We start from the raw sequence: 25,625 nt of genomic DNA, 5'->3' as shown, positions 1-25,625 counted from the left end.
AAGTGAGGAAGTGATGTTTCAGTTGTACAGAGCCTTGATCAGACCCCATCTGGAGACTGCGTTCAGTTTTGGGCACCGATCCTCAGAAAAGATATTTTGGCCTTGGAAGAGATTCACCAGAATGATACCTGGCCTTGAAAGATTAAATTCTGAGGAAAGGTTGCATAAACTTGGCTTCTGTTCCTTTAAGTTTAAACGGTTGAGGGGTGATCTAATCGAAGTATTTAAAATAATAAAGGGATTCAGTCGGGTAGATTCAGAGAAACGATTTGCTGTGGTGACTCTGCACAACTGAAACATCACTTCCTCACTTTTGTATTCCAATCCCGTTGAGATGAAAGCCAACATTCCTTTTTGATTACTTTTTGTACCTGTGCACTTTAATGATTTGTGTACATGGACACCGAAATCCCTTTGCTCCTCCACAACTTCTAGTCTGTTACCATAAAGAAAATATTCCAAATTGTCTTTCTCAGATCGAAAGAGGGCATCATCTTAAAATTAGAACTAAGCCATTTGCAAGTGCAATCACAAAGTGCTTTTTCATGCAAAGGGTAGTGGAAATCTGGAACTTTCTCCCTGAAAGGATGATGGGTCAATTGAATTTTTCAAGACTGAGATCAATAGATTTTTGTTGGGTAAGGGTATCAAGGGATGTGGAACAAAGGCAGGTAAATGGAGTTGAGGTACAGATCAGCCATGATCTATTTGAATGGCAGAACAGGCTCAAGGGACTGAATGGCATCCTCCTGTTCCTATGTTTGCCTACAAAACAGCAGTGAGCACACTTCAAAAGTTAATTCATTCACTGTAAAGTGCTTTAGAATGTTTTGAGGCTGTGATAAGGTGCTATATAAATGCAAGTTCGTTCTTTCTTTCAGTAGCCTTCTCCAACTGAATTATTTTTCCCTTTCTATACTCTGAAGCACTATTTTACCAGGTATGGGTTTCCTAAAACAATGTTTCCAAGATTTTCAGAATGATGTAAATTGAACAATCCTGCATTCCCAACATTGAGCAGCCTCGAGAGGACAGTTGCTGTGCAAAAACAACACTACAGCCTGCAATTTCTGATCTGTGTTCCTTTGAGTGCTGCTAAATGCCAGGAAAGACGATTGTTGAATTTTCCCCAATGTTTCTTGTCTTCCCCATGTTAGGGCTTTGCTACTTAGAAAGAAAACCATTTTGTTGAGTAGCAGGATAGTAGCATAATAAGTGAAGTCTGCTCTGAGAAATGTGTTATTTTTTTTATTCGTTCATGGGATGTGGGCGTCGCTGACAAGGCCGGCATTTACTGCCCATCCCTAATTGCCCTTGAGAAGATGGTGGTGAGCCGCCTTCTTGAACCGCTGCAGTCCGTGAGGTGAAGGTTCTCCCACAGTGCTGTTAGGAAGGGAGTTCCAGGATTTTGACCCAGCGACGATGAAGGAACGGCGATATATTTCCAAGTCAGGATGGTGTGTGACTTGGAGGGGAACGTGCAGGTGGTGTTGTTCCCATGTGCCTGCTGCTCGTGTCCTTCTAGGTGGTAGAGGTTGCGGGTTTGGGAGGTGCTGTCGAAGAAGCCTTGTCGAGTTGCTGCAGTGCATCCTGTGGATGGTACACACTGCAGCCACAGTGCGCCGGTGGTGAAGGGAGTGAATGTTTAGGGTAGTGGATGTGATGCCAATCAAGCGGGCTGCTTTGTCCTGGATAGTTTGCAGGATAGTAAGTGACAGCCTAATCTGACAAGTGTGTCGTGTTTGGTATAAGTTACAGCTTGCACTGAGAAGTGTGTCATATTGGCAGGATAGTGAGTGAAAGTCTGCACTAAGAAGTTTAAACTAATTTGCTGGGGGTGGGGGGCAGGACGCAGTAGCAGAGAGGAGACACGAGGTGCATAGAAAACTAGGAGGGACAAAGAGCAACAGAACAAAGAATGATGTATAAAGAGCAGGAACTAGATGGAGGAAAAAAGTAAAACCGACTAGCATGGTGCTGGAATGCATGTGTGTTAATGCAAGGAGTGTTACAAATAAGGTTGATGAGCTACAGGCGCAAGTTGCCACGTGGGGTTATGATATAGTGGCTATAATGGAAGCCTTGCTTAAAATGGGCAGGAACGGGAACTAAACATTCCTAGCTACAATGTATTCAGGAAGGATAGGGAAGGAAAAAAGACAGGAGGGGTGGTGGCAGTATTGATCCAGGATAATATTACAGCTCTGCAGAGGAACGATATACAAGAGGGTTCAAAGACTGAATCTATTTGGTTAGAGTTAAGGAACTGAAAAGGAGCTGTTACATTGCAGGGTATTTACTATAGACCCCTAAATAGTGAGAAGGAGATAGAGAAGCAAATTTGTAGGCAAATTTCAGAGAAATGTAAAAATAATAGTGCAGGATACTTCAATTACTGGAATATAGATTGGGGAAAAAAAAGAGTAGAGGACCAGGATGGTGAAGAATTCCTAAAATGTGTACAGGCGAACTTAATCAGTATGTTTCTCGCCCAACGAGGAAGGAAGCAGTGCTGGATCTAGTTCTGAGGAATGAAGTAGGTCAAGTGGAATGTGTTTCAGTGGGAGAACATCTGGGTAATAGTGATCATAACATAATTATATACAAATACATAGAATATACAGCACAGAAACAGGCCATTCCGGTGTTTATGCTCCACTCGAGCCTCCTCCCTCCCTATTTCATCTAACCCTATCAGTATATCCTTCTATTCCTTTCTCTCATGTGTTCATCTAGCTTCCTCTTAAATACATATATGCTGGTCGGCTCAGTTACTCTTTGTGGTAGCGAGTTCCACATTCTCACCACTCCCTGGGTAAAGACGTTTCTCCTTAATTCCCTATTGGATTTATTTGTGACTATCTTATATTTGTGGCCCCTAGTTCTGATCTCCCCTGCAAGTGGAAACATCTTCTCTCATCTACCCTATCAAACCCTTTCATAATCGTAAATTCCTTTATCAGATCATCCTAAGTCTTCTCTTTTCTAGAGAAAAGAGCCATACCCTGCTCAATCCTTCCTGATAGGTATAACTTCTCAGTTCTGGTATCATCCTGGTAGATCTTTCTTGCACCTTCTCCAGTGCCGCTATATTCTTTTTATAATATGGAGACCAGAACTGTGCACAATACTCCAAGTGTGGCCTAACCAAGGTTCTATACAAATTTAACATAACTTCTCTGTTTTTCAATTCTATCCCTCTAGAAATGAACCCAAGTGGTCGTTTTGCTTTTTTATGGCCTTATCAACCTGCGTTGTTACTTTTAGTAATTTGTGTATCAGTGGGGTAAGACTGGGTGTGGAGAGAGTTCATTCAGGGATCAGTGAGTAAGTCTGGGTGTAGAGAGATCATTCAGGGATCAGTGCGATAAGGCTGGGTGTTGAGAGATCGTGCTGGGATCAGTAGGGTAAGACTGAGTGTGGAGAGAGATCATTCAGGGATGAGTGGGATAAGGCTTTATGGGACGAGAGATCATTCAGGGATCAGTGGGGTAAGACTGAGTGTGGAGAGAGATCATTCACAGGTCAGTGGGGTAAGACTGTGTGTGGAGAGAGATCATTCAGGGATCAGTGGGGTAAGACTGAGTGTGGAGAGAGATCATTCACAGGTCAGTGGGGTAAGACTGTGTGTGGAGAGAGATCATTCACAGGTCAGTGGGGTAAGACTGAGTGTGGAGAGAGATCATTCACAGATCAGTGGGGTAAGGCTGAGTGTGGAGAGAGATCATTCAGGGATCAGTGGGGTAAGACTGAGTGTGGAGAGAGATCATTCACAGATCAGTAGGGTAAGGCTGAGTGTGGAGAGAGATCATTCAGGGATCAGTGGGGTAAGACTGTGTGTGGAGAGAGATCATTCACAGATCAGTGGGGTAAGACTGAGTGTGGAGAGAGATCATTCAGGGATCAGTGGGGTAAGACTGAGTGTGGAGAGAGATCATTCAGGGATCAGTGGGGTAAGACTGAGTGTGGAGAGAGATCATTCACAGATCAGTGGGGTAAGACTGAGTGTGGAGAGAGATCATTCAGGGATCAGTGGGGTAAGACTGAGTGTGGAGAGAGATCATTCACAGATCAGTGGGGTAAGACTGAGTGTGGAGAGAGATCATTCACAGATCAGTGGGGTAAGGCTGAGTGTAGAGAGAGATCATTCACAGGTCAGTGGGGTAAGACTGAGTGTGGAGAGAGATCATTCACAGATCAGTGGGGTAAGGCTGAGTGTGGAGAGAGATCATTCAGGGATCAGTGGGGTAAGACTGAGTGTGGAGAGAGATCATTCACAGATCAGTGGGGTAAGACTGAGTGTGGAGAGAGATCATTCAGGGATCAGTGGGGTAAGACTGAGTGTGGAGAGAGATCATTCACAGATCAGTGGGGTAAGACTGAGTGTGGAGAGAGATCATTCAGGGATCAGTGGGGTAAGACTGAGTGTGGAGAGAGATCATTCACAGATCAGTGGGGTAAGACTGAGTGTGGAGAGAGATCATTCAGGGATCAGTGGGGTAAGACTGAGTGTGGAGAGAGATCATTCACAGATCAGTGGGGTAAGACTGAGTGTGGAGAGAGATCATTCAGGGATCAGTGGGGTAAGACTGTGTGTGGAGAGAGATCATTCAGGGATCAGTGGGGTAAGACTGAGTGTGGAGAGAGATCATTCACAGATCAGTGGGGTAAGACTGAGTGTGGAGAGAGATCATTCACAGATCAGTGGGGTAAGACTGAGTGTGGAGAGAGATCATTCACAGATCAGTGGGGTAAGACTGAGTGTGGAGAGAGATCATTCACAGATCAGTGGGGTAAGACTGAGTGTGGAGAGAGATCATTCACAGATCAGTGGGGTAAGACTGAGTGTGGAGAGAGATCATTCAGGGATCAGTGGGGTAAGACTGAGTGTGGAGAGAGATCATTCACAGGTCAGTGGGGTAAGACTGAGTGTGGAGAGAGATCATTCACAGATCAGTAGGGTAAGACTGAGTGTGGAGAGAGATCATTCACAGATCACTGGGGTAAGGCTGAGTGTGGAGAGAGATCATTCAGGGATCAGTGGGGTAAGACTGTGTGTGGAGAGAGATCATTCACAGGTCAGTGGGGTAAGACTGAGTGTGGAGAGAGATCATTCACAGATCAGTAGGGTAAGGCTGAGTGTGGAGAGAGATCATTCACAGATCAGTGGGGTAAGGCTGAGTGTGGAGAGAGATCATTCACAGATCAGTGGGGTAAGGCTGAGTGTGGAGAGAGATCATTCACAGATCAGTGGGGTAAGGCTGAGTGTGGAGAGAGATCATTCAGGGATCAGTGGGGTAAGACTGAGTGTGGAGAGAGATCATTCACAGATCAGTGGGGTAAGGCTGAGTGTGGAGAGAGATCATTCAGGGATCAGTGGGGTAAGACTGAGTGTGGAGAGAGATCATTCACAGATCAGTGGGGTAAGGCTGAGTGTGGAGAGAGATCATTCAGGGATCAGTGGGGTAAGGCTGAGTGTGGAGAGAGATCATTCACAGGTCAGTGGGGTAAGACTGAGTGTGGAGAGAGATCATTCAGGGATCAGTGGGGTAAGGCTGAGTGTGGAGAGAGATCATTCAGGGATCATTGGGGTAAGGCTGAGTGTGGAGAGAGATCATTCAGGGATCAGTGGGGTAAGGCTGAGTGTGGAGAGAGATCATTCACAGATCAGTGGGGTAAGACTGAGTGTGGAGAGAGATCATTCAGGGATCAGTGGGGTAAGACTGAGTGTGGAGAGAGATCATTCACAGATCAGTGGGGTAAGGCTGAGTGTGGAGAGAGATCATTCAGGGATCAGTGGGGTAAGGCTGAGTGTGGAGAGAGATCATTCACAGGTCAGTGGGGTAAGACTGAGTGTGGAGAGAGATCATTCAGGGATCAGTGGGGTAAGGCTGAGTGTGGAGAGAGATCATTCAGGGATCAGTGGGGTAAGGCTGAGTGTGGAGAGAGATCATTCAGGGATCAGTGGGGTAAGGCTGAGTGTGGAGAGAGATCATTCACAGATCAGTGGGGTAAGACTGAGTGTGGAGAGAGATCATTCAGGGATCAGTGGGGTAAGACTGTGTGTGGAGAGAGATCATTCACAGATCAGTGGGGTAAGACTGAGTGTGGAGAGAGATCATTCACAGATCAGTGGGGTAAGACTGTGTGTGGAGAGAGATCATTCACAGATCAGTAGGGTAAGACTGAGTGTGGAGAGAGATCATTCACAGATCAGTGGGGTAAGACTGTGTGTGGAGAGAGATCATTCACAGATCAGTAGGGTAAGACTGAGTGTGGAGAGAGATCATTCACAGATCAGTAGGGTAAGACTGAGTGTGGAGAGGGATCATTCACAGATCAGTAGGGTAAGACTGAGTGTGGAGAGAGATCATTCACAGATCAGTGGGGTAAGACTGAGTGTGGAGAGGGATCATTCAGGGATCAGTGATTAGGTTTAAAGTAGTTATGGAAAAGGGCGATGAAAAATCAATGGTGAAAATACCCAACTGGAAGAGAGCCAATTTCAGTTTTTTTAAGAAGGGATCGAGCACAGGTAGACTGCAATAAAGATTGGCCAGGAATACATTAAATGACCTGGACTTGGGTAGAGGGAGTACAATTTCGAAGTTTGCGGATGATACAAAACTTGGCAACATAGTAAATAGTGAACAGGATAGTAGCAGACTTCAGGTGGACATAGACAGACTGGTGAAATGGGCAGACAGATGGCAGATGCAATTTAATGCAGATAACTGTGAAGTGATGTCATTTGAGAGGAACAACATGGAGAGACAGTATTATCTAAATGGTAACATGTTGAGGGGGGTGCAAGAGCAGAGGGAACTTGGCTCGGAAGATCAGGAAATAGAATCAGTATGAGTGGAAATAAGAAATAACAAGGGGCAGAAAACACTGGTAGGAGTAGATTTTTGGCCCACTAATAGTAGCAACACTGTTGGACAGAGTATGAATCATGAAATAATAGGAGCTTGTAACAAAGGTAATGCAGTAATCGTGGGGGGCTTTAATCTTTATGTAGACTGGGCAAATCAAATGGGCAAAGGTAGTTTGGAGGACGAGTTCATGGAATGCATTAGAGACAGAACCAACCAGGGAACAGGCAATTTTAGATCTTGTATTATGTAATGAGACAGGGTTAATTAGTAATCTCACAGTAAGAGATCCTCTGGGGAAGAGTGATCAGAATATGATGGAATTTCACATTGAGTTTGAGAGTGATATACTTAAGTCCGAAACTAGAGTCTTAAACTTAAATAAAGCCAATTACATAGGTATGAGGGGCGAGTTGGCGAAGGTAGATTGGGAAATTAAATTTAAGGATATGGCGGTTGAAAAGCAACGGCAAACATTTAAAGAAATATTTCAATATTCCCAACAAATATACATTCCATTGAGAAATAAAAACTCCATGGGAAAAGTGATCCACCCATGGCTAACTAAAGAAATTAAGGATAGCAGTAGATGAAAAGAAGAGTTCTATAATGTTGCCAAGAAGAGCAGTAAGCCTGAAGATTGGGAGAGTTTTAGAAACCAGCAAAGGATGACCAAAAAAATTGATTAAAAGAGAGAAAATAGAATATGAAAGTAAACTAGCAAGAAATATAAAAATGGATTGAAAGAGCTTCGAGAAGTATGTAAAAAGGAAGAGAGTAGCAAAAGTAAACGTTGGACCCTTAAAGGCTGAGATAGGAGAAATTATAATGTGAATCAGGAAATGGCAGATGCATTAAACAAATATTTTGTATCTGTCTTCACAGTAGAAGTCACAAAAAACACACCAGAAATAGTGGGGAACCAAGGGTCCAATGAGAGTCCAATCCACCTGTCGCAAATGGGTTCCGCCAGGACCACTCTGCTCCAGACCTCATTACAGCCTTGGTCCATGACAGTATTGATAGGAGTGACCACCGCACAGTCCTCGTGGAGACGAAGTCCCGTCTTCGCACTGAGGACACCATCCAACGTGTTGGGTGGCACTACCACCGTGCTAAATGGGATAGATTCAGAACAGATCCAGCAGCTCAAAACCGGCCATCCATGAGGCGCTGTGGGCCATCAGCAGCAGCAGAATTGTATTCCACCACAATCTGTAACCTCATGGCCCGGCATATTCCTCACTCTACCATTACCAAGAAGCCAGGGGATCAACCCTGGTTCAATGAGGAGTGTAGAAGAGCATGCCAGGAGCAGCACCAAAAATGAGGTGCCAACTGGTGAAGCTACAACACAGGACTACATGCATGCTAAACAGCGGAAGCAACATGCTATAGACAGAGTTAAGCAATTCCACCACCAATGGATCAGATCAAGGCTCTGCAGTCCTGCCACATCCAGTTGTGAATGGTGGTGGACAATGAAACAACAAACGGGAGGAGGAGGCTCTGTAAACATCCCCATCCTCAATGATGGTGGAGTCCCGCACGTGAGTGCAAAAGACAAGGCTGAAGCATTTGCAACCATCTTCAGCCAGAAGTGCCGAGTGGATGATCCATCTCAGCCTCCTCCCGATATCCCCACCATCACAGAAGCCAGTCTTCAGCCAATTCGATTCACTCCACGTGATATCAAGAAATGGCTGAGTGCACTGGATACAGCAAAGACTATGGGTCCCGACAACATCCCGGCTGTAGTGCTGAAGACTTGTGCTCCAGAACTATCTGCACCTCTAGCCAAACTGTTCCAGTACAGCTACAGCACTGGCATCCACCCGACAATGTGGAAAATTGCCCAGGTATGTCCTGTCCACAAAAAGCAGGACAAATCCAATCTGGCCAATTACCGCCCCATCAGTCTACTCTCGATCATCAGCAAAGTGATGGAAGGTGTCGTCAACAGTGCTATCAAGCAGCACTTACTCACCAATAACCTGCTCACCGATGCTCAGTTTGGGTTCTGCCAGGACCACTCGGCTCCAGACCTCATTACAGCCTTGGTCCAAACATGGACAAAAGAGCTGAATTCCAGAGGTGAGGTGAGAGTGATTGCCCTTGACAAGAAGGCAGCATTTGACCGAGTGTGGCACCAAGGAGCTCTAGTAAAATTGAAGTCAACGGGAATCAGGGGGAAATCTCTCCAGTGGCTGGAGTCATACCTAGCGCAAAGGAAGATGGTAGTGGTTGTTGGAGGCAAATCATCTCAGCCAAGGACATTGCTGCAGGAGTTCCTCAGGGCAGTGTCCTTGGCCCAACCATCTTCAGCTGCTTCATCAATGACCTTCCCTCCATCATAAGGTCACAAATGGGGATGTTCGCTGATGATTGCACAGTGTTCAGTTCCATTCGCAACCCCTCAGATAATGAAGCAGTCTGAGCCCGCATGCAGCAAGACCTGGACAACATCCAAGCTTGGGCAGGTAAGTGGCAAATTACATTCGCACCAGACAAGTGCCAGGCAATGATCATCTTCAACAAGAGAGAGTCTAACCACCTCCCCTTGACATTCAATGGCATTACCATCGCCGAATCCCCCACCATCAACATCCTGGGGGTCACCATTGACCAGAAACGTAACTGGACCAGCCATATAAATACTGTGGCTACAAGAGCAGGTCAGAGGCTGGGTATTCTGCGGCGAGTGACTCATCTCCTGACTCCCCAAAGCCTTTCCACCATCTACAAGGCACAAGTCAGGAGTTTGATGGAATACTCTCCACTTACCTGGATGAGTGCAGCTCCAACAACACTCAAGAAGCTCGACACCATCCAGGACAAAGCAGCCTGCTTGATTGACACCCCATCCACCACCCTAAACATTCACTCCCTTCACCACTGGCGCACTGGCTGCAGTGTGTACCATCCACAGGATGCACTGCAGCAACTCGCCAAGGCTTCTTTGACAGCACCTCCCAAACCCGCAACCTCTACCACCGAGAAGGACAAGAGCAGCAGGCACATGGGAACAACACCACCTGCACGTTCCCCTCCAAGTCACACACCATCCCGACTTGGAAATATATCGCCGTTCCTTCATTGTCGCTGGGTCAAAATCCTGGAATTCCCTTCCTAACAGCACTGTGGGAGAACCTTCACCACACGGACTGCAGCGGTTTAAGAAGGCGGCTCACCACCACCTTCTCAAGGTCAATTAAGGATGGGCAATAAATGCCGGCCTCGCCAGCGACGCCCACATCCCATGAACGAATAAAAAAAAACTGATAAATTTATTGTTATCAGTAGAGAAAAAGCACTTGAGAAACTAATGGAACTAAAAGCTGATAAATCCCCTGGACCTGATGGCTTCAGAGACAGTGGATGCATTGGTTATGATCTTCCAAAATTCCCTAGATTCCAGAACGGTCCCAGCAGATTGGAGGGTAGCAAATGTGACCAAACTATTGAAGAAAGGAGTGAGAGAGAAAACAGGGAAATATAGGCCAGTTAGCCTGACATCAGTCATTGTCAAAATGCTGGAATCCACTATTACGGAAGTGGTCAACATGGTTTTATGAAAGGGAAATCGTGTTTGACAAACCTGTTAGAGTTTTTTGAGGATGTAAATAGCAGGGTAGATAAAGGGGAACCAGTGGATGTCGTATAATTGGATTTTCAAAAGGCATTTGATAAGGTGCCACATAAAAGGTTGTTACACAAGATAAGGGCTCATGGGGTTGGGGGTAACATAGCAGCATGGATAGAGGATTGATTAACGAACAGAAAACAGAGAGTTGGGATAAACGAGTCATCTTCAGGCTGGCAGGCTGTAACTGGTGTGGTGCCACAATGATCGGTGCTTGGGCCTCAACTATTTACGATCTACGTTAATGACTCAGAATGAAGGGACTGAGTGTGATGTATCCCAGTTTGCTGACGATACAAAGCTAGGTGGGAAAGTAAGCTGTGAGGAGGACACAAAGAGTGTTCAGAGAGACTTGGGTGTCCTCGTACAAGAAACACAGAAAGTTAGCATGCAGGTACAACACACAATTAGGAAAGCAAAGGGAATGTTGGCCTTTATTGCAAGGGGGTTAGAGTACAAAAGTATGCAAGTCTAGAGGTGGTGTAGCGAAGGTTCACTAGATTAATTCCTGGGATGAGAGGGTTGTCCTATGAGGCGAGGTTGAGTCGAATGGGCCTATATTCTGGAGTTTCGAAGAATGAGAAGTGATCTAATTGAAACATATAAGATTATGAGGGGGATTGATAAAATAGATGCTGAGAGGTTGTTTCCCACGGCTGGTGAGTCTAGGGCTAGGGAGCATGGTCGCAGGATAAGGGATTTAAGACTGAGATGAGGAGGAATTTCTTCACCCAGAGGGTTGTGAATCTTTGGAATTCTCTACCCCAGAGGGCTGTGGATGCTCAGTTGTTGAGTGTATTCAAGGCTGAGATAGATAGATTTTTGGACTCGAGGGGAATCAGGGGATGTGGGGATCGGGCAGGAAAGTGGAGTTGAGGTCGAAGATCAGCCATGATCAGATTGAATGGTGGAGCAGGCTCGAGGGGCCATGTGGCCTCCTGTTGCTCCTATTTCTTAGGTTTTTATGACCTGGGTGTGCATATTCACAAATCTTTGAAGGTGTCAGGGCAAGTTGATAAGCGGTTAAGAAAGCGTATGGGATACTTGGTTTTGTAAATAGGGGCATTGAGTACATAAACAAGGAAGTCATGGTAAACCTTCACAAATCACTGGTTAGGCTCAGCTGGAGTATTGTATCCAATTCTGGGCACCACACTTTAGGAAGGATGCCAAGGCCTTGGAGAGGGTACACAGGAGGTTTACCAGGATGACACCAGGGATGAGAGACTTCAGTTATGTGGAGAGATTGGAGAAGCTGGGATTGTTCGCCTTAGAGCAGAGAAGATCAAGGGGAAACCTAATAGAGATAGTCAAAATTGTGAGGGGTTTTGATAGAGCAAGTCGGGAGAAACTATTTCCTCTGGCAAGTTGATCGGAAACCAGAGGTCATAGATTTAAAATAATTCGCAAATGAAGTAGAGGGGAAATGAGGAGAAATTTTTTCACACAGAGGGTTGTCAAGATCTGGAACACACTTCCTGAAAAGGTAGTGGAATCAATAGGAACTTTCAAAAGGCAATTGGACATGCACTTGAAGAGGACTAATTTGCAGGGTTATAGGAAAAAAGCTGGGGTATGGGACTAGATTGGACAGCTCTTTCAAAGAGCCAGCACAGGCATGATGGGCTGACTGGCCTCCTTCTGTGTTGTGAGATTCTATGATTCTATTTGTGCTATGATAGCTGGACACTAAGTGACAGGCTGTACTGAGAAGTGTGCTATAGAATCATAGAATCATATAGAATCATAGAAGTTACAACATGGAAACAAGCCCTTCGGCCCAACATGTCCATGTCGCCCAGTTTATACCACTAAGCTAGTCCCAATTGCCTGCACTTGGCCCATATCCCTCTCTACCCATCTTACCCATGTAACTGTCCAAATGCTTTTTAAAAGACAAAATTGTACCCGCCTCTACTACTGCCGCTGGCAGCTCGTTCCAGACACTCACCATCCTTTGAGTGAAAAAATTGCCCCTCTCACCTTAAATCTATGCCCCCTCGTTATAGACTCCCCTACCTTTGGGAAAAGATTTTGACTATCTACCTTATCTATGCCCCTCATTATTTTATAGACTTCTATAAGATCACCCCTTAACCTCCTACTCTCCAGGGAAAAAATGTCCCAGTCTGTCTAACCTCTCCCTATAAGTCAAACCATCAAGTCCCGGTAGCATCCTAGTAAATCTTTTCTGCACTCTTTCTAGTTTAATAATATCCTTTCTATAATAGGGTGACCAGAACTGTACACAGTACTCCAAGTGTGGCCTCACCAATGCCCTGGACAACTTCAACAAGACATCCCAACTCCTGCATTCAATGTTCTGACCAATGAAACCAAGCATGCTGAATGCCTTCTTCACCACCCTATCCACCTGTGACTCCACTTTCAAGGAGCTATGAACCTGTACTCCTAGATCTCTTTGTTCTATAACTCTCCCCAACGCCCTACCATTAACGGAGTAGGTCCTGGCCCGATTCGATCTACCAAAATGCATCACCTCACATTTATCTAAATTAAACTCCATCTGCCATTCATCGGCCCACTGGCCCAATTTATCAAGATCCCGTTGCAATCCTAGATAACCTTCTTCACTGTCCACAATGCCACCAATCTTGGTGTCATCTGCAAACTTACTAACCATGCCTCCTAAATTCTCATCCAAATCATTAATATAAATAACAAATAACAGCGGACCCAGCACCGATCCCTGAGGCACACCGCTGGACACAGGCATCCAGTTTGAAAAACAACCCTCTACAACCACCCTCTGTCTTCTGTCGTCAAGCCAATTTTGTATCCAATTGGCTACCTCACCTTGGATCCCATGAGACTTAACCTTATGTAACAACCTACCATGCGGTACCTTGTCAAAGGCTTTGCTGAAGTCCATGTAGACCACGTCTACTGCACAGCCCTCATCTATCTTCTTGGTTCTATGATGGCTGGATACTAAGTGACAGCCTGTACTGAGAAGTGTGCTCTGATGGCAGCTGGGGCCAGTTTGAACTGCCAACATCAACATGAGCATCTATAATATGTTTTGTTTTGCTCATTGCTCACATTGTTTTTCAAGTTTAGTTTAAAAATTTGTAGTGAAAAGCGCAATCAATGATGCATTGCTGTGTTTAGGCACCTGGTAAAGTGTGGGCAGCACTACATTTGCAAGACAGTGTACTGGGGGACAATGCCCCTTTAATAAAATTGTTGACATCAGTTTCACAGCAATGATCATTATGTCGGTATGCTTTAGTGTTCAGTAAGGAAAATTTGTAAACTTCTGATTGTGTTTGTTTTATTTCTCTGCCTCGATATCCTGTCCCCTGTCTTTCTGTTGCATTATCGAAGGTTTTTCTCCACCACACTCATGACTTATTTTGTTTCTATCAGGAAGGCCGGGACTGGCTGCCCCTGCACGCTGGCATGAACTGCAGTCAAGATGACATCGATATGAACCGACTGAGATACGTGCACACTGGAGTAATTGGGTCAAAGGGTCAAGACAGTTTTCATTTCCGCCTATCAGACGGTGATAATAGATCATCAGTGCACCGCTTCCACATCTCCATTCACAACATGGAAAAGGGTACAGTAATAACAATAACCCTAGAGATATGGTGCCACTCAAAGAGCAAAGTGCAGATCATTTTAAAATGTGTCTGTAATACTGCAATTAATTTATATGCCTTGTTATTCTGTAAAATAAATGAATTCAGGTATGCTGTGAGTACATCGACTTTACAGCAATTACTGCCATATATTTTAAGCATTCAGAATGGCTAGCTGGCCACATTTCCCTTGCCTACCTTTGATTGCATAATGATCACAGGGCATATCATCACACAGGCATTTTAGATGGAGGTTGGACCTACTGGCAATAGCCAGTGTAAGTTTGATCAATACGTGGTATCCTAATGTTTTTGCACTATAGAAGGGAGAGTAATAAGTGATCTTGATAGATAGATTTCAATTACTATTTTATAAACACACAGCTAGGCGCATGCCTTTAAGTTCTGACCAGTCGTGGTCCTTTTTAAAATTCAGTGTTCATAGTGCTGCGTCTTAACGTATGGCCAAATTGCTCTTGTTTCATGGCATGAAATTTTCTCCTGAGTTGAACACATAATAGGAGTCTAATGGGCCAATTCAAGCAATAACCATGGGGAGCCTGGGAAGATTGTGATAATATAAGTTTAAATTATTTAAACCTTCTGAATTTCATATTATAATTGTAATAATCTTTATTTTAAACATAATATCCGATTTACTTTAAATTACTTTATAATTTAGATTGGTAATGTACTTTGAAAAGGAATGAAAATACATGGAAATCTAGGAGGATCAGATGCCTGACTTATAAGATCGACCTATATATTTATTTATTGAAACGCTTTGTTTCCAGTGAATGTTGTAACTGTAGTACCTATTGTCACTAGCGGTCAGTTTTCTTCTTCCCCATTGGTTATCTTGGATTTTCTGCTTTCCGATTGGTTATTTTGTATTTTAGTCATTCACCAGTCTTGTTGAACTAAATCTTTCTTCCCCCCCGTACCACCCAATAAATCTGATTGCTACAGAAATAAAATTCTGCCAAGAGCAGCAGATATTGAACTTCAGGCTCAGGTTGTGATCAAAGCGTTTGATAATCCTGCTAATAAATGTTGTAAATTCTCCAAGTGAGTGGATTATCATATGATGCTAGGTATAAAAACAGAGGTAGATTACCTCCATGAGCCTGCACTCCAGATACAGTACAGTAATGTGAAGATGCCTGGGCTTCCACAAACCTTGGATTCAATTTGAGGAGCCCCTGCCCTGTTCCATAGTGCCACTGCGCCCAACTGCAGTCCATTCCCAGGCCATTTGTGCTCCATTGCAAGGCGCACCTGTACTCCAGTTCCACCTCCATATCCTCCCTTGTAGGCCTTACCTATGGAAAAGGACACAGACCACACTAAAGTAAAAATACTCATTTGGAGGAGGGCTAATTTCAATGGGATGAGAACAGATCTGGCCTGGGTAAATTGGAATCAAAGATTGGCAGGCAAAACTGTAATTAAACAGTGGGCGGCCTTTAAGGAGGAGATGATTCAGGTACAGTCTAGGCACATTCCCACGAGAGAGAAAGGTAGGGCAACTCAAGCCAGAGCTCCCTGGATGACAAAAGAGATAGTGAGTAAGATGAAACGGAGAAAAGGGGCATATGACAGATGTCAGGTTGATAACACAAGTGAGAACCAGGCAGAATATAGAAAGTTCAGAGGGGAAGTGAAAAAGGAAATAAGAGGGGCAAAGAGAGAGTATGAGAATAGACTGGCGCAACATAAAAGGAAATCCAAAAGTCTTCTACAGGCATGTAAACAGTAAACGGGTAGTAAGAGGAGGGGTGGGGCCGATTAGGGATCATAAAGGAGATCTACTCATGGAGGCAGAGGGGATGGCTGAGGTACTAAATGAATACTTTACATCTGTCTTTACCAAGGAAGAAGATGCTGCCAGAGTCTCAGTAAAGGAAGATATAGTTGAGATACTGGATGGGCTAAAAATAGATAAAGAAGAGGTACTTGAAAGGCTAGTTGTACTAAAGTAGATAAGTCACCCGGTCCAGATGGGATGCATCCTCGGTTGCTGAGGGAAGTAAGGGTGGAAATTGCAGAGGTACTGGCCATAATCTTCCAAACATCAGTAGATACAGGGGTGGTTACAGAGGGCTGGAGAATTGCAAATGTTACACCCTTGTTCAAAAAAGAGTGTAAGGATAAACCCAGCAACCATAAGCCAGTCAGTTTAACCTCAGTGGTGGGGAAACTTTTAGAAATTATAATCCAGGACAGAATTAACAGTCACTTGGACAAGTGTGGATTGATTAGGGAAAGCCAGCACAGGTTTGTTAAAGGCAAATCCTGTTTAACTAACATGATAGAGTTTTTTTGATGAGGTAACAGAGAGTAGATGAGGGCAATGCAGTTGATATGGCTTTGAAAAGGCGTTTGATAAAGTGTTGCATGGTAGGCTTATCATCAAGATTGCAGCCCATAGAATAAAGGGGGCAGTAGCAACATGGATACAGAATTGGCTACGGGATAGGAAACAGAGAGTAGTGGTGAATGGTTGTTTTTCGGACTGGAGGGAGGTGTACAGTGGTGTTTCCCAGGGGTCAGTACTGGGACCACTACTTTCCTTGATGTATGTTAATGACTTGGACTTGGGTGTACAGGGCACAATTTCCAAATTTACAGATGACGCAAAACTTGGAGATGTAGTGAACAGTGAGGAGGATAGTGATAGACTTCAAGAGGATATAGACAGGCTAGTGGCATGGGCAGATACGTGGCAGATGAAATTTAATGCAGAAAAGCGCGAAGTGATATATTTCGGTAGGAAGACGAGGAGAGGAAATATAAACTAGAGGGCACAACTCTATTTTCTATGTTTCTATATTTCTTAATGCTAAAGGGATCAAGTGATGTGGGGAAAAAGCGGGAACAGGGTACTGAGTTAGACGATCAGCCATGATCATTTGAATGGCGGAGAAGGGCCGAATGGCCTACTCTTGCTCCTGTTTTCCATGTTTCTATATTAAAAGTGGTACAGGAACAGAGCGATCTGGGGTTTTATGTGCACAAATCGTTGAAGGTAGCAGGGCAGGTTGAGAAAGTGGTTAAAAAAGCATACGGGATCCTGGGCTTTATAAATCCAGGCATAGAGTACAAAAGTATGGAAGTCATGATGAACCTTTATAAAACACTGATTCGGCCACAACTGGAGTATTGTGTCCAGTTCTGGGCACCGCACTTTAGGAAATATGTGAAGGCCTTAGAAAGGGTACAGAAGAGATTTACTAGAATAATTCCAGTGATGAGGGGACTTTAGTTACGTGGATAGACTGGAGAAGCTGGGGTTGTTCTCCTTGGAACAGAAACGGTTGCGAGGAGATTTGATAGAGGTACTCAAAATCATGAAGGGTCTGGACAGAGTAGATAGAGAGAAACTGTTCCCATTGGTGGAAGGGTTGAGGACCAGAGGACATAGACTTAAGGTGATTGGCAAAAGAACCAAAGGTGACATGAGGAAAAACTTTTTACACAGCGAGTAGTTAGGATTTGGAATGCACCGCCCGAGGGGGTGGTGGAATCAGATTCAATCATGTCTTTCAAAAGGGAACTAGATAAATACTTGAAAAGAAAAAATTTGCAGGACTATGGGCAAAGGGCGGGGGAGTGGGACTATCTGGATTGCTGTTGCAGAAAGCCGGTGTGGATTCAATGGGCCGAATGGCCTCCTTCCGTGCTCTAAACTTTCTATGATTCTATCTTAGTCTTCCAGCTGGGCTCCACTCCTCCCCTGGCTTAGCCCCAGTCCCTGCCCACTTGGGCCACAGGCCTTGCTCCCTTTTGTTCTTGTCCTGGGTGACACATTCAGTTTCAAAATAAAACAATGTCTCCAAGGTGTCCCCTCCCACCCCTCTGTCCACAAACAGTACTGGGCAGATTAATTTGCATATTATAAATATCTTTGATGCAAAGTAGCATACTGTGTTTACTATACTTTACTACTTGATGAACTTTTTTTTAAGGATTAATTAAGGAGTAGAGGTTCCTTTCTGGGCTATTTGTAATGAATGAGGCAGCGAATGGGTTAACAAATGCACCAAAGTAGCACTCAGAGGAACCTAATACGACTGAATTAATGCAATTATTAAAAATACTGTTGAAAACAATTTATTCCTATAACATATTTTATGGGTAAGATGGGTATAGAGGGATATGGGCCAAGTGCAGGCAATTGGGACTAGCTTAGTGGTATAAACTGGGCGACATGGACATGTTGGGCCGAAGGGCCTGTTTCCATGTTGTAAACTTCTATGATTCTATGATTCTATAAGGTGATATCCTATTTATTGACGTCATTCTTTCCATTCTTTCTTAGTCATTAACTACATCTTCAGCCCAATACTAATTAGGTTTTGCACAAGTGACTGTTTTTCAGTGTTTGTAAATTTGATATACTCTGTGGCTTTAGAAAATGTTTATTTTCACTATGTTATATGTCTAGGTGAAATCGCAGTTTTTCTAAAACCACTCACCATCGTCAAAGGAGACAGAGGCACTTTGACCACAGCCATCCTTCTTGCTACTGATGGCACGAACAAACCTGAGGAACTGCTTTATGTCATAACGGTCCCACCAAATTATGGACAAGTAGAATATGTTAACTACCCCGGAGTGATAATAACCAGTTTTAGCCAGATGGATGTGGCAGCTCAGACAGTTTCTTATACTCACAACAGCAAGGCAGCAGCTACCAGAGACTCATTTAGGTAAGCATATGTGTATTTACATAAAGGTTTTAGAGTGATATTAATAAACAACACTGAATTTCATTAAAGTAAACCATGGCATGACCTGTAATCACACTTATTATATGCATTGTTCATTGGTTATTGACTTAAGAGCAAGGTGATATTAGTGTTCTTTTAATTACAGTTGGTAGTAACCCTAACCCTAACCCTAACCCAGCTAAAAACATGTGCAATTGGTTCTGATTTGTTGATATATTTATAATTCCCAAATGGACACTCTGACTGTGGTTTCCTCCTGCAAGCCTGCAGTTTTCCTTCCAGTAAAATGAATTGGTGGAACATTGGCTGGCTAGTGCGAACACAGAAAACGGCAGCCTCCATGTGGATTTCGAGTGCTTGTATGAGCAGGGCTTATGTGACAGGACTATAAGGCTGAAGGCCAAGTGGCGCTTTATTAGGTAGGCTTCATAGCACTGTTAGTTGGTGCATGGTTCTACATTGGGTTAGCTGATTTCACCTGGGGCAAGTTAGGATGCTATAATTTGCTTCCATGCCCCTCAACCAGGGGGGGGGGAAATCAGCCATGGCTCCCCCTCCTGATTGCTATCTAGTGATAACTGTTAGGAAGTGCCTGTGTGTGGGTGTTGAGTGAGAGCAGGATTAGGCTCAGCTGAGTTGTTCACAGTCAAACAGCCTGTCACGGCTCACACATGAAGAATAGCCCTTGAGACTGGAGGGCATTACCTGTGAAAATATATCCCAGCAAAAGTCAAAGGGGTACATTTTGACTTTGTGCGATAGTGTAAAATAGGTGATCGGGAATTTTCAATAGAAGTCAAAATCAGGAGAGATGCAAAACACTACTGCAAAAAGGCAAAATCTACCCCAACCTCCAGGAGAGAACGTGAGAAAATTGGATAAAGGTGATGGTGCTTGAAAAGCAGTAGCCAAATGATGTGGACTGTGAGATGCTGTTCAACGACAAAATAATATATAATTGACAGGCAGGTGAACAAGGGAATTACTTTGTGTATCTAAAGGAAATTTACAGTATCATTGACCCTGAGATGGGAGGGTGCAGGGGAGATTTTTTTTAATCGTTCATGGGACGTGGGCATTGCTGGCAAGGCCAGCATTTATTGCCCATCCCTAATTGCCCTTAAGAAGGTGGTGGTGAGCCGCCTTCTTGAACCGCTGCAGTCCGTGTGGTGACGGTTCTCCCACAGTGCTGTTAGGAAGGGAGTTCCAGGATTTTGACCCAGCGACGATGAAGGAACGGCGATATATTTCCAAGTCGGGATGATGTGTGACTTGGAGGGGAACGTGCAGATTGTGTTGTTCCCATGTGCCTGCTGCTCTTGTCCTTCTAGGTGGTAGATGTCGCGGGTTTGGGACGTGCTGTCGAAGAAGCCTTGGCGAGTTGCTGCAGTGCATCCTGTGGATGGTACACACTGCAGCCACGGTGAGCCGGTGGTGAAGAGAGTGAATGTTTTGGGTGGTGGATGGGGTGCCAATCAAGCGGGCTGCTGTGTTCTGGATAGTGTCGAGCTTCTTGAGTGTTGTTGGAGCTGCACTCATCCAGGCAAGTGGAGAATATTCCATCACACTCCTGACTTGTACCTTGTAAATGGTGGAAAGGCGTCAGGAGGTGAGTCACTCGCCGCAGAATACCCAGCCTCTGACCTGCTGTTTTAGCCACAGTATTTATATGGCTGGTCCAGTTAAGTTTCTGGTCAATGGTGACCCCCAGGATGTTGATGGTGGGGGATTTGGCGATGGTAATGCCGTTGAATGTCAAGGGGAGGTGGTTACACACTCTCTTGTTGGAGATGGTTATTGCCTGGCACTTGTCTGGCACGAATGTTATTTGCCACTTATGAGCCCAAGCCTGGATGTTGTCCAGGTCTTGCTGCATGCGGGCTCGGACTGCTTCATTATCTGAGGGGTTGCGAATGGAACTGAACACTGTGCAATCATCAGCGAACATCCTCATTTCTGACCTTATAATGGAGGGAAGGTCATTGATGAAACAGTTGAAGATGGTTGGGCCTGGGGCACTGCCCTGAGGAACTCCTGCAGCAGTGTCCTGGGACTGAGATGATTGGCCTCCAACAACCACTACCATCTTCCTTTGTGCTAGGTATGACTCCAGCCACTGGAGAGTTTTCCCCCTGATTCCCATTGACTTCAATTTTACAAGGGCTCCTTGGTGCCACACTCGGTCAAATGCTGCCTTGATGTCAAGGGCAGTCACTCTCACCTCACCTCTGGAATTCAGCTCTTTTGTCCATGTTTGGACCAAGGCTGTAATGAGGTGTGGAGCCGAGTGGTCCTGGCGGAACCCAAACTGAGCATCGGTGAGCAGGTTATTGGTGAGTAAGTGCCACTTGATAGCACTGTCGATGACACCTTCTATCATTTTGCTGATGATTGAGAGTAGACTGATAGGGCGGGAATTGGCCGGATTGGATTTGTCCTGCCTTTTGTGGACAGGACATACCTGGGCAATTTTCCACATTGTTGGTTAGATGCCAGTGCTGTAGCTGTACTGGAACTGCTTGGCTGGAGGCGTAACACAAGTCTTCAGCACTGCAGCCGGGATGTTGTCATGGCCCATAGCCTTTGCTGTGTGCAGTGCACTCAGCCGTTTCTTGATATCACGTGGAGTGAATCAAATTGGCTGAAGACTGGCTTCTGTGATGGTGGGGATATCGGGAGGAGGCCGAGATGGATCATCCACTCAGCACTTCTGGGTGAAGACGGTTGCAAATGCTTTAGCCTTGTCTTTTGCACTCACGTGCTGGACATCTCATCTGGTGATCATCTTAGTGAATCTCTGCTGCACCCTCTCCATGGCCTTCACATCTTTCCTAAATTAAGGAGCCCAAAATTGGATACAATTGTGGCCTAACCTATGCTTTGTACTATCTATACACCTTAGGATCTCATTTGTTTTTTTTTACAACTTTGTTAACTTGTCCTCCAACTTTTGAAGACTTGTGTATCTGAACTGCAAAGTCTCCCTGCTTCTCCACTCCTTTTAAAGTTTTACCATTTAGTGTATACGCTGTCTCCTAATTCTGCCTCCAAAATTGTATCATCTCACAATAACTCACATTAAATTTCATCTGACATCTATCTGCCCAATCACTGACCTATGTCTTACTGATCTCTCTGACAGTCTTCTTCGTGGTCGACCATGCTCCCTATTTTTCTGTCATCAACAAATTTTAATATTTTGCCCTATATATATATATATATATACCCAAACCCATATCATTTATATATCAATCCTTGGGGCTCACCACTATTTACAACCCTCCAGTCCAATCGGCCTTTTCTAAGTCAAGCACCTTTATCTTTGATTATTCCCTCTCCTTTTCAGTTTTTATATTGAACCTAATGATGTTATGGTTGATGTTTCCCTTACATTACTCCCTTGCACCACTTAATTTCCTAGAACTAGATCAGGCACTACCTCTTGTTGGACAAAAAAATGTACTGATCTAGAAAGTAGTTCTGAACATATTGTAGAATCTTTTCTCCTTTGCCACTTATCCCAGTCTAACTTTGAATAATTAAAACCACACATTATTAGAGCCCCGTTGTTCCTGCAATTTTCTCTAATTTGTCTGCATTTCTTCCTCTATCCCCATTCCACTGTTCAATGGTCTATAAAAGATTCCCAACACAGTAACAGTTCCTTACTTATTCCTTAACTCTAGCCAAATAAATTCAGATTTTGCACTATCTTCCATGTCATCCCTATGTTCCAGAGCTGTAATGGAATCTTTGATTAACATTACTATCCTCCTCCTATACTCTGTCTCTCCTGAGTCCACTTTAATTTCCATCAATTTGTAACCAGGAATGTTCAGTTCTCAGTTCTGGTCTAGCCTAAGCCTTGTCTTTGTTAATGATTTATATCATACCCCCTAAGAGCAATTTATACCTTTGATCACAATTTTTACTCTCAATACTTTATGCATTTACATACATACAATTCAAGCCTCCCCCTCCCCCCCCCAAAACCGCACCCGCATTTGCCTTTTGTCATTCTCGGGTATGTGGGCAAGGCCAGCTTTTATTGGCCATCCCCAGTTGCCCTGAGAAAGTCGAATTGAGTTATCTTCTTGAACCGCTGCAGTCTGTGTGGTGAAGATACTCCCACAATGCTGTTGGGTAGGGAGTTCCAGGATTTTGACCCAGCAACTATGAAGGAACGATTATACATGTCTAAGTCAGGATTGTGTGTGACTTGGAGGGGAACTTGGAGGTGATGGTGTTCCCATGCGCCTGCTGCCCTTGTCCCTCTAGGTGGTGGAAGTCACGGGTTTGGGAGGTGCTGTCGAAGAAGCTTTGGCGAGTTGCTGCATTGCATCCTGTAGATAGATCACACTACATCCATGGTTCTCTGGTGGTGGAGGGGTTGGATGTTCAGGCTAGTAGATGAGGTGCTGATCAAGGGGGGACTGCATTGTCCTGGATGGTGTTGAGCTTCTTGAGTGTTGCAGCTGCACCCATCCAGGAAAGTAGAGAGTGTTCCATCACACTCCTGATGTGTCTTGTAAGTTATGGAGACACTTTGGGGAACCAGGAGTTGAGCCACTCGCTGCAGAATACCCAGCCTCTGACCTGCTCTAGTAACCACGGCTGGTCCAGTTGAATTTCTGGTCAGTGGTGACCCCAGGATGTTGATGGTGGGGGATTCGGCGATGGTAATGTTACTGAATGTCAAGGGGAGGTGGTTGGACTCTCTCTTGTTGGAGATGGTCATTGCCTGGCACTTATGTGCTGTGAATGTTACTTGCCACTTATCAGCCCAAACATTGATGTTGGACTGCTACATTATCAGAGGAATTGTAATGAAGCTGTACAATGTGCAATCATCAGCAAATAACCTCACTTCTGACCTTGTGATGGAGGCAATCGTACTCATTTTACTCTGTCCTCCTTCTGTTCTTGATGTGGAGATGCCGGTGATGGACTGGGGTTGACAAATGTGAACAATCTTCCAACACCAGGTTATCGTCCAACAATTTTATTTCAAAATCACAAGCTATCGGAGGCTTCCTCCTTCGTCAGGTGAATGTGGGAATCCTTGAACGTTTCGCATTTATATTCAGAGAACAATACCTGGTGATTACAGATAATCTTTCCAACTGCCCGTTGTCAAGGCAATCAAAGTGTTCAGACAGAGAGGTGTTACCTACAGGACCACCGAATATACAAACGGCCAGAACAAAAAACAGAGAGAGAGAGGGAGAAACATCCGAAAGGAAGAGAAAGACAGAAAATGACCCGTTGTATTAAAAACAGATAACTTTTATTCGCTGGTGGGGTTACGTGTAGCGTGACATGAACCCAAGATCCCGGTTGAGGCCGTCCTCATGGGTGCGGAACTTGGCTATCAATTTCTGCTCGGCGATTTTGCATTGTCGTGCATCTCGAAGGCCGCCTTGGAGTACGCTTACCCGAAGATCGGTGGCTGAATGTCCTTGACTGCTGAAGTGTTCCCCGACTGGGAGGGAACCCTCCTGTCTGGCGATTGTTGTGCGGTGTCCGTTCATCCATTGTCGCAGTGTCTGCAAGGTCTCGCCAATGTACCATGCTCCAGGGCATCCTTTCCTGCAACGTATGAGGTAGACAACGTTGGCCGAGTCACAGGAGTATGAACCATGTACCTGGTGGGTGGTGTCCTCTCGTGTGATGGTGGTATCTGTGTCGATGATCTGGCATGTCTTGCAGAGGTTGCCGTGGCAGTGTTGTGTGGTGTCGTGGACGCTGTTCTCCTGAAAGCTGGGTAATTTGCTGCGAACAATAGTCCTTCTGTTCTGTCTTTTATTTTATTTTTCTTAGAATCCTATTGGTGTTCCCCAGGGTCCAAGGTCAGGAAAATCAGCCCCATATTTTTTGACCAATCCTATAATTTGGTTTCTAGTTAATACATGGTATTGTGCAAGGTCTAGATATTATCCTTGGCTAGTGAATGAATTATGTTTGAGAATTATAACAGCAACTTGCATTTATATAGCACCTTTAACATAGAAAAATGTCTCAAAGGGTTTGACTGTGGTATAATCAGACAAAAATGGACACCAGAGAAGGAGATATTAGGAGTGGTGACCAAAAGCTGGGTCAAAGAGGTGGGTTTTAAACGAGCAGAATGAGGGGGTTTTAGGGAGCGAATTTCAGAGCATAGGGCCTAGGTGGTTGAAGGCACGGCTGCCAATGGTGAGGCAAAGGCCATGGTGTGTACAAAATTATGAGGGGCACAGATAGGATGGATACTAAGGAGCTTTTTCCCTTCGTTGAGGGTTCTATAACAAGGGGACATAGATTCAAGGTAAAAGGCGGGAGGTTTAGAGGGGATTTGAGAAAGAACTTTTTCACCCAGAGGGTGGTTGGAGTCTGGAACTCACTGCCTGAAAGGGTTGTGGAGGCAGGAACTCTCACAACATTCAAGAAGCATTTGGATGAGCACTTGAAATGCCATAGCATACAAGGCTACGGACCAAATGCTGGAATATGGGATTAGAGTAGACAGGGCTGATGGCTGGCGCGGACACGATGGGCCGAAGGGCCTCTATCCGTGCTGTATAACTCTATGACTCTATGACTCTAAAAGGCCAGAGTCAGAGGAATGGAGAGTTCTGGAGGTGGGCGGTTATAGGGCTAGAGGTGGTTACAGAGATCAGGAGGGGCAGGTCATGAAGGGATTTAAACACAAGGATGAGAATCTTAAATTGGAGTTATTGCAATACTGGGAACCAATGTAGGTCAGCAAGGATTTGTTACAGAATAG

The 25,625-nt window shown here is 44.7% G+C and overlaps 1 protein-coding gene across 8 annotated transcripts in view; it reads left to right on the top strand.

Annotated features, from left to right (window-relative positions):
• Positions 1-25,625, top strand: part of frem1a (Fras1 related extracellular matrix 1a) — a 337,163-nt gene that overhangs the window by 210,831 nt on the left and 100,707 nt on the right. For all 8 annotated transcript variants that reach the window (XM_067983690.1, XM_067983689.1, XM_067983688.1 and 5 more), the window contains exons 23-24: positions 13,909-14,104; positions 18,574-18,838. In XM_067983690.1, the coding sequence (XP_067839791.1) occupies positions 13,909-14,104; positions 18,574-18,838 (461 nt within the window). The remainder of the gene's footprint in view (positions 1-13,908; positions 14,105-18,573; positions 18,839-25,625) is intronic.

Source organism: Heptranchias perlo, chromosome 4 (assembly GCF_035084215.1).
Source record: "Heptranchias perlo isolate sHepPer1 chromosome 4, sHepPer1.hap1, whole genome shotgun sequence".
Taxonomy (NCBI): Eukaryota; Metazoa; Chordata; class Chondrichthyes; order Hexanchiformes; family Hexanchidae; genus Heptranchias; species Heptranchias perlo.
This window is presented reverse-complemented; position numbering and strand designations above follow the sequence as displayed.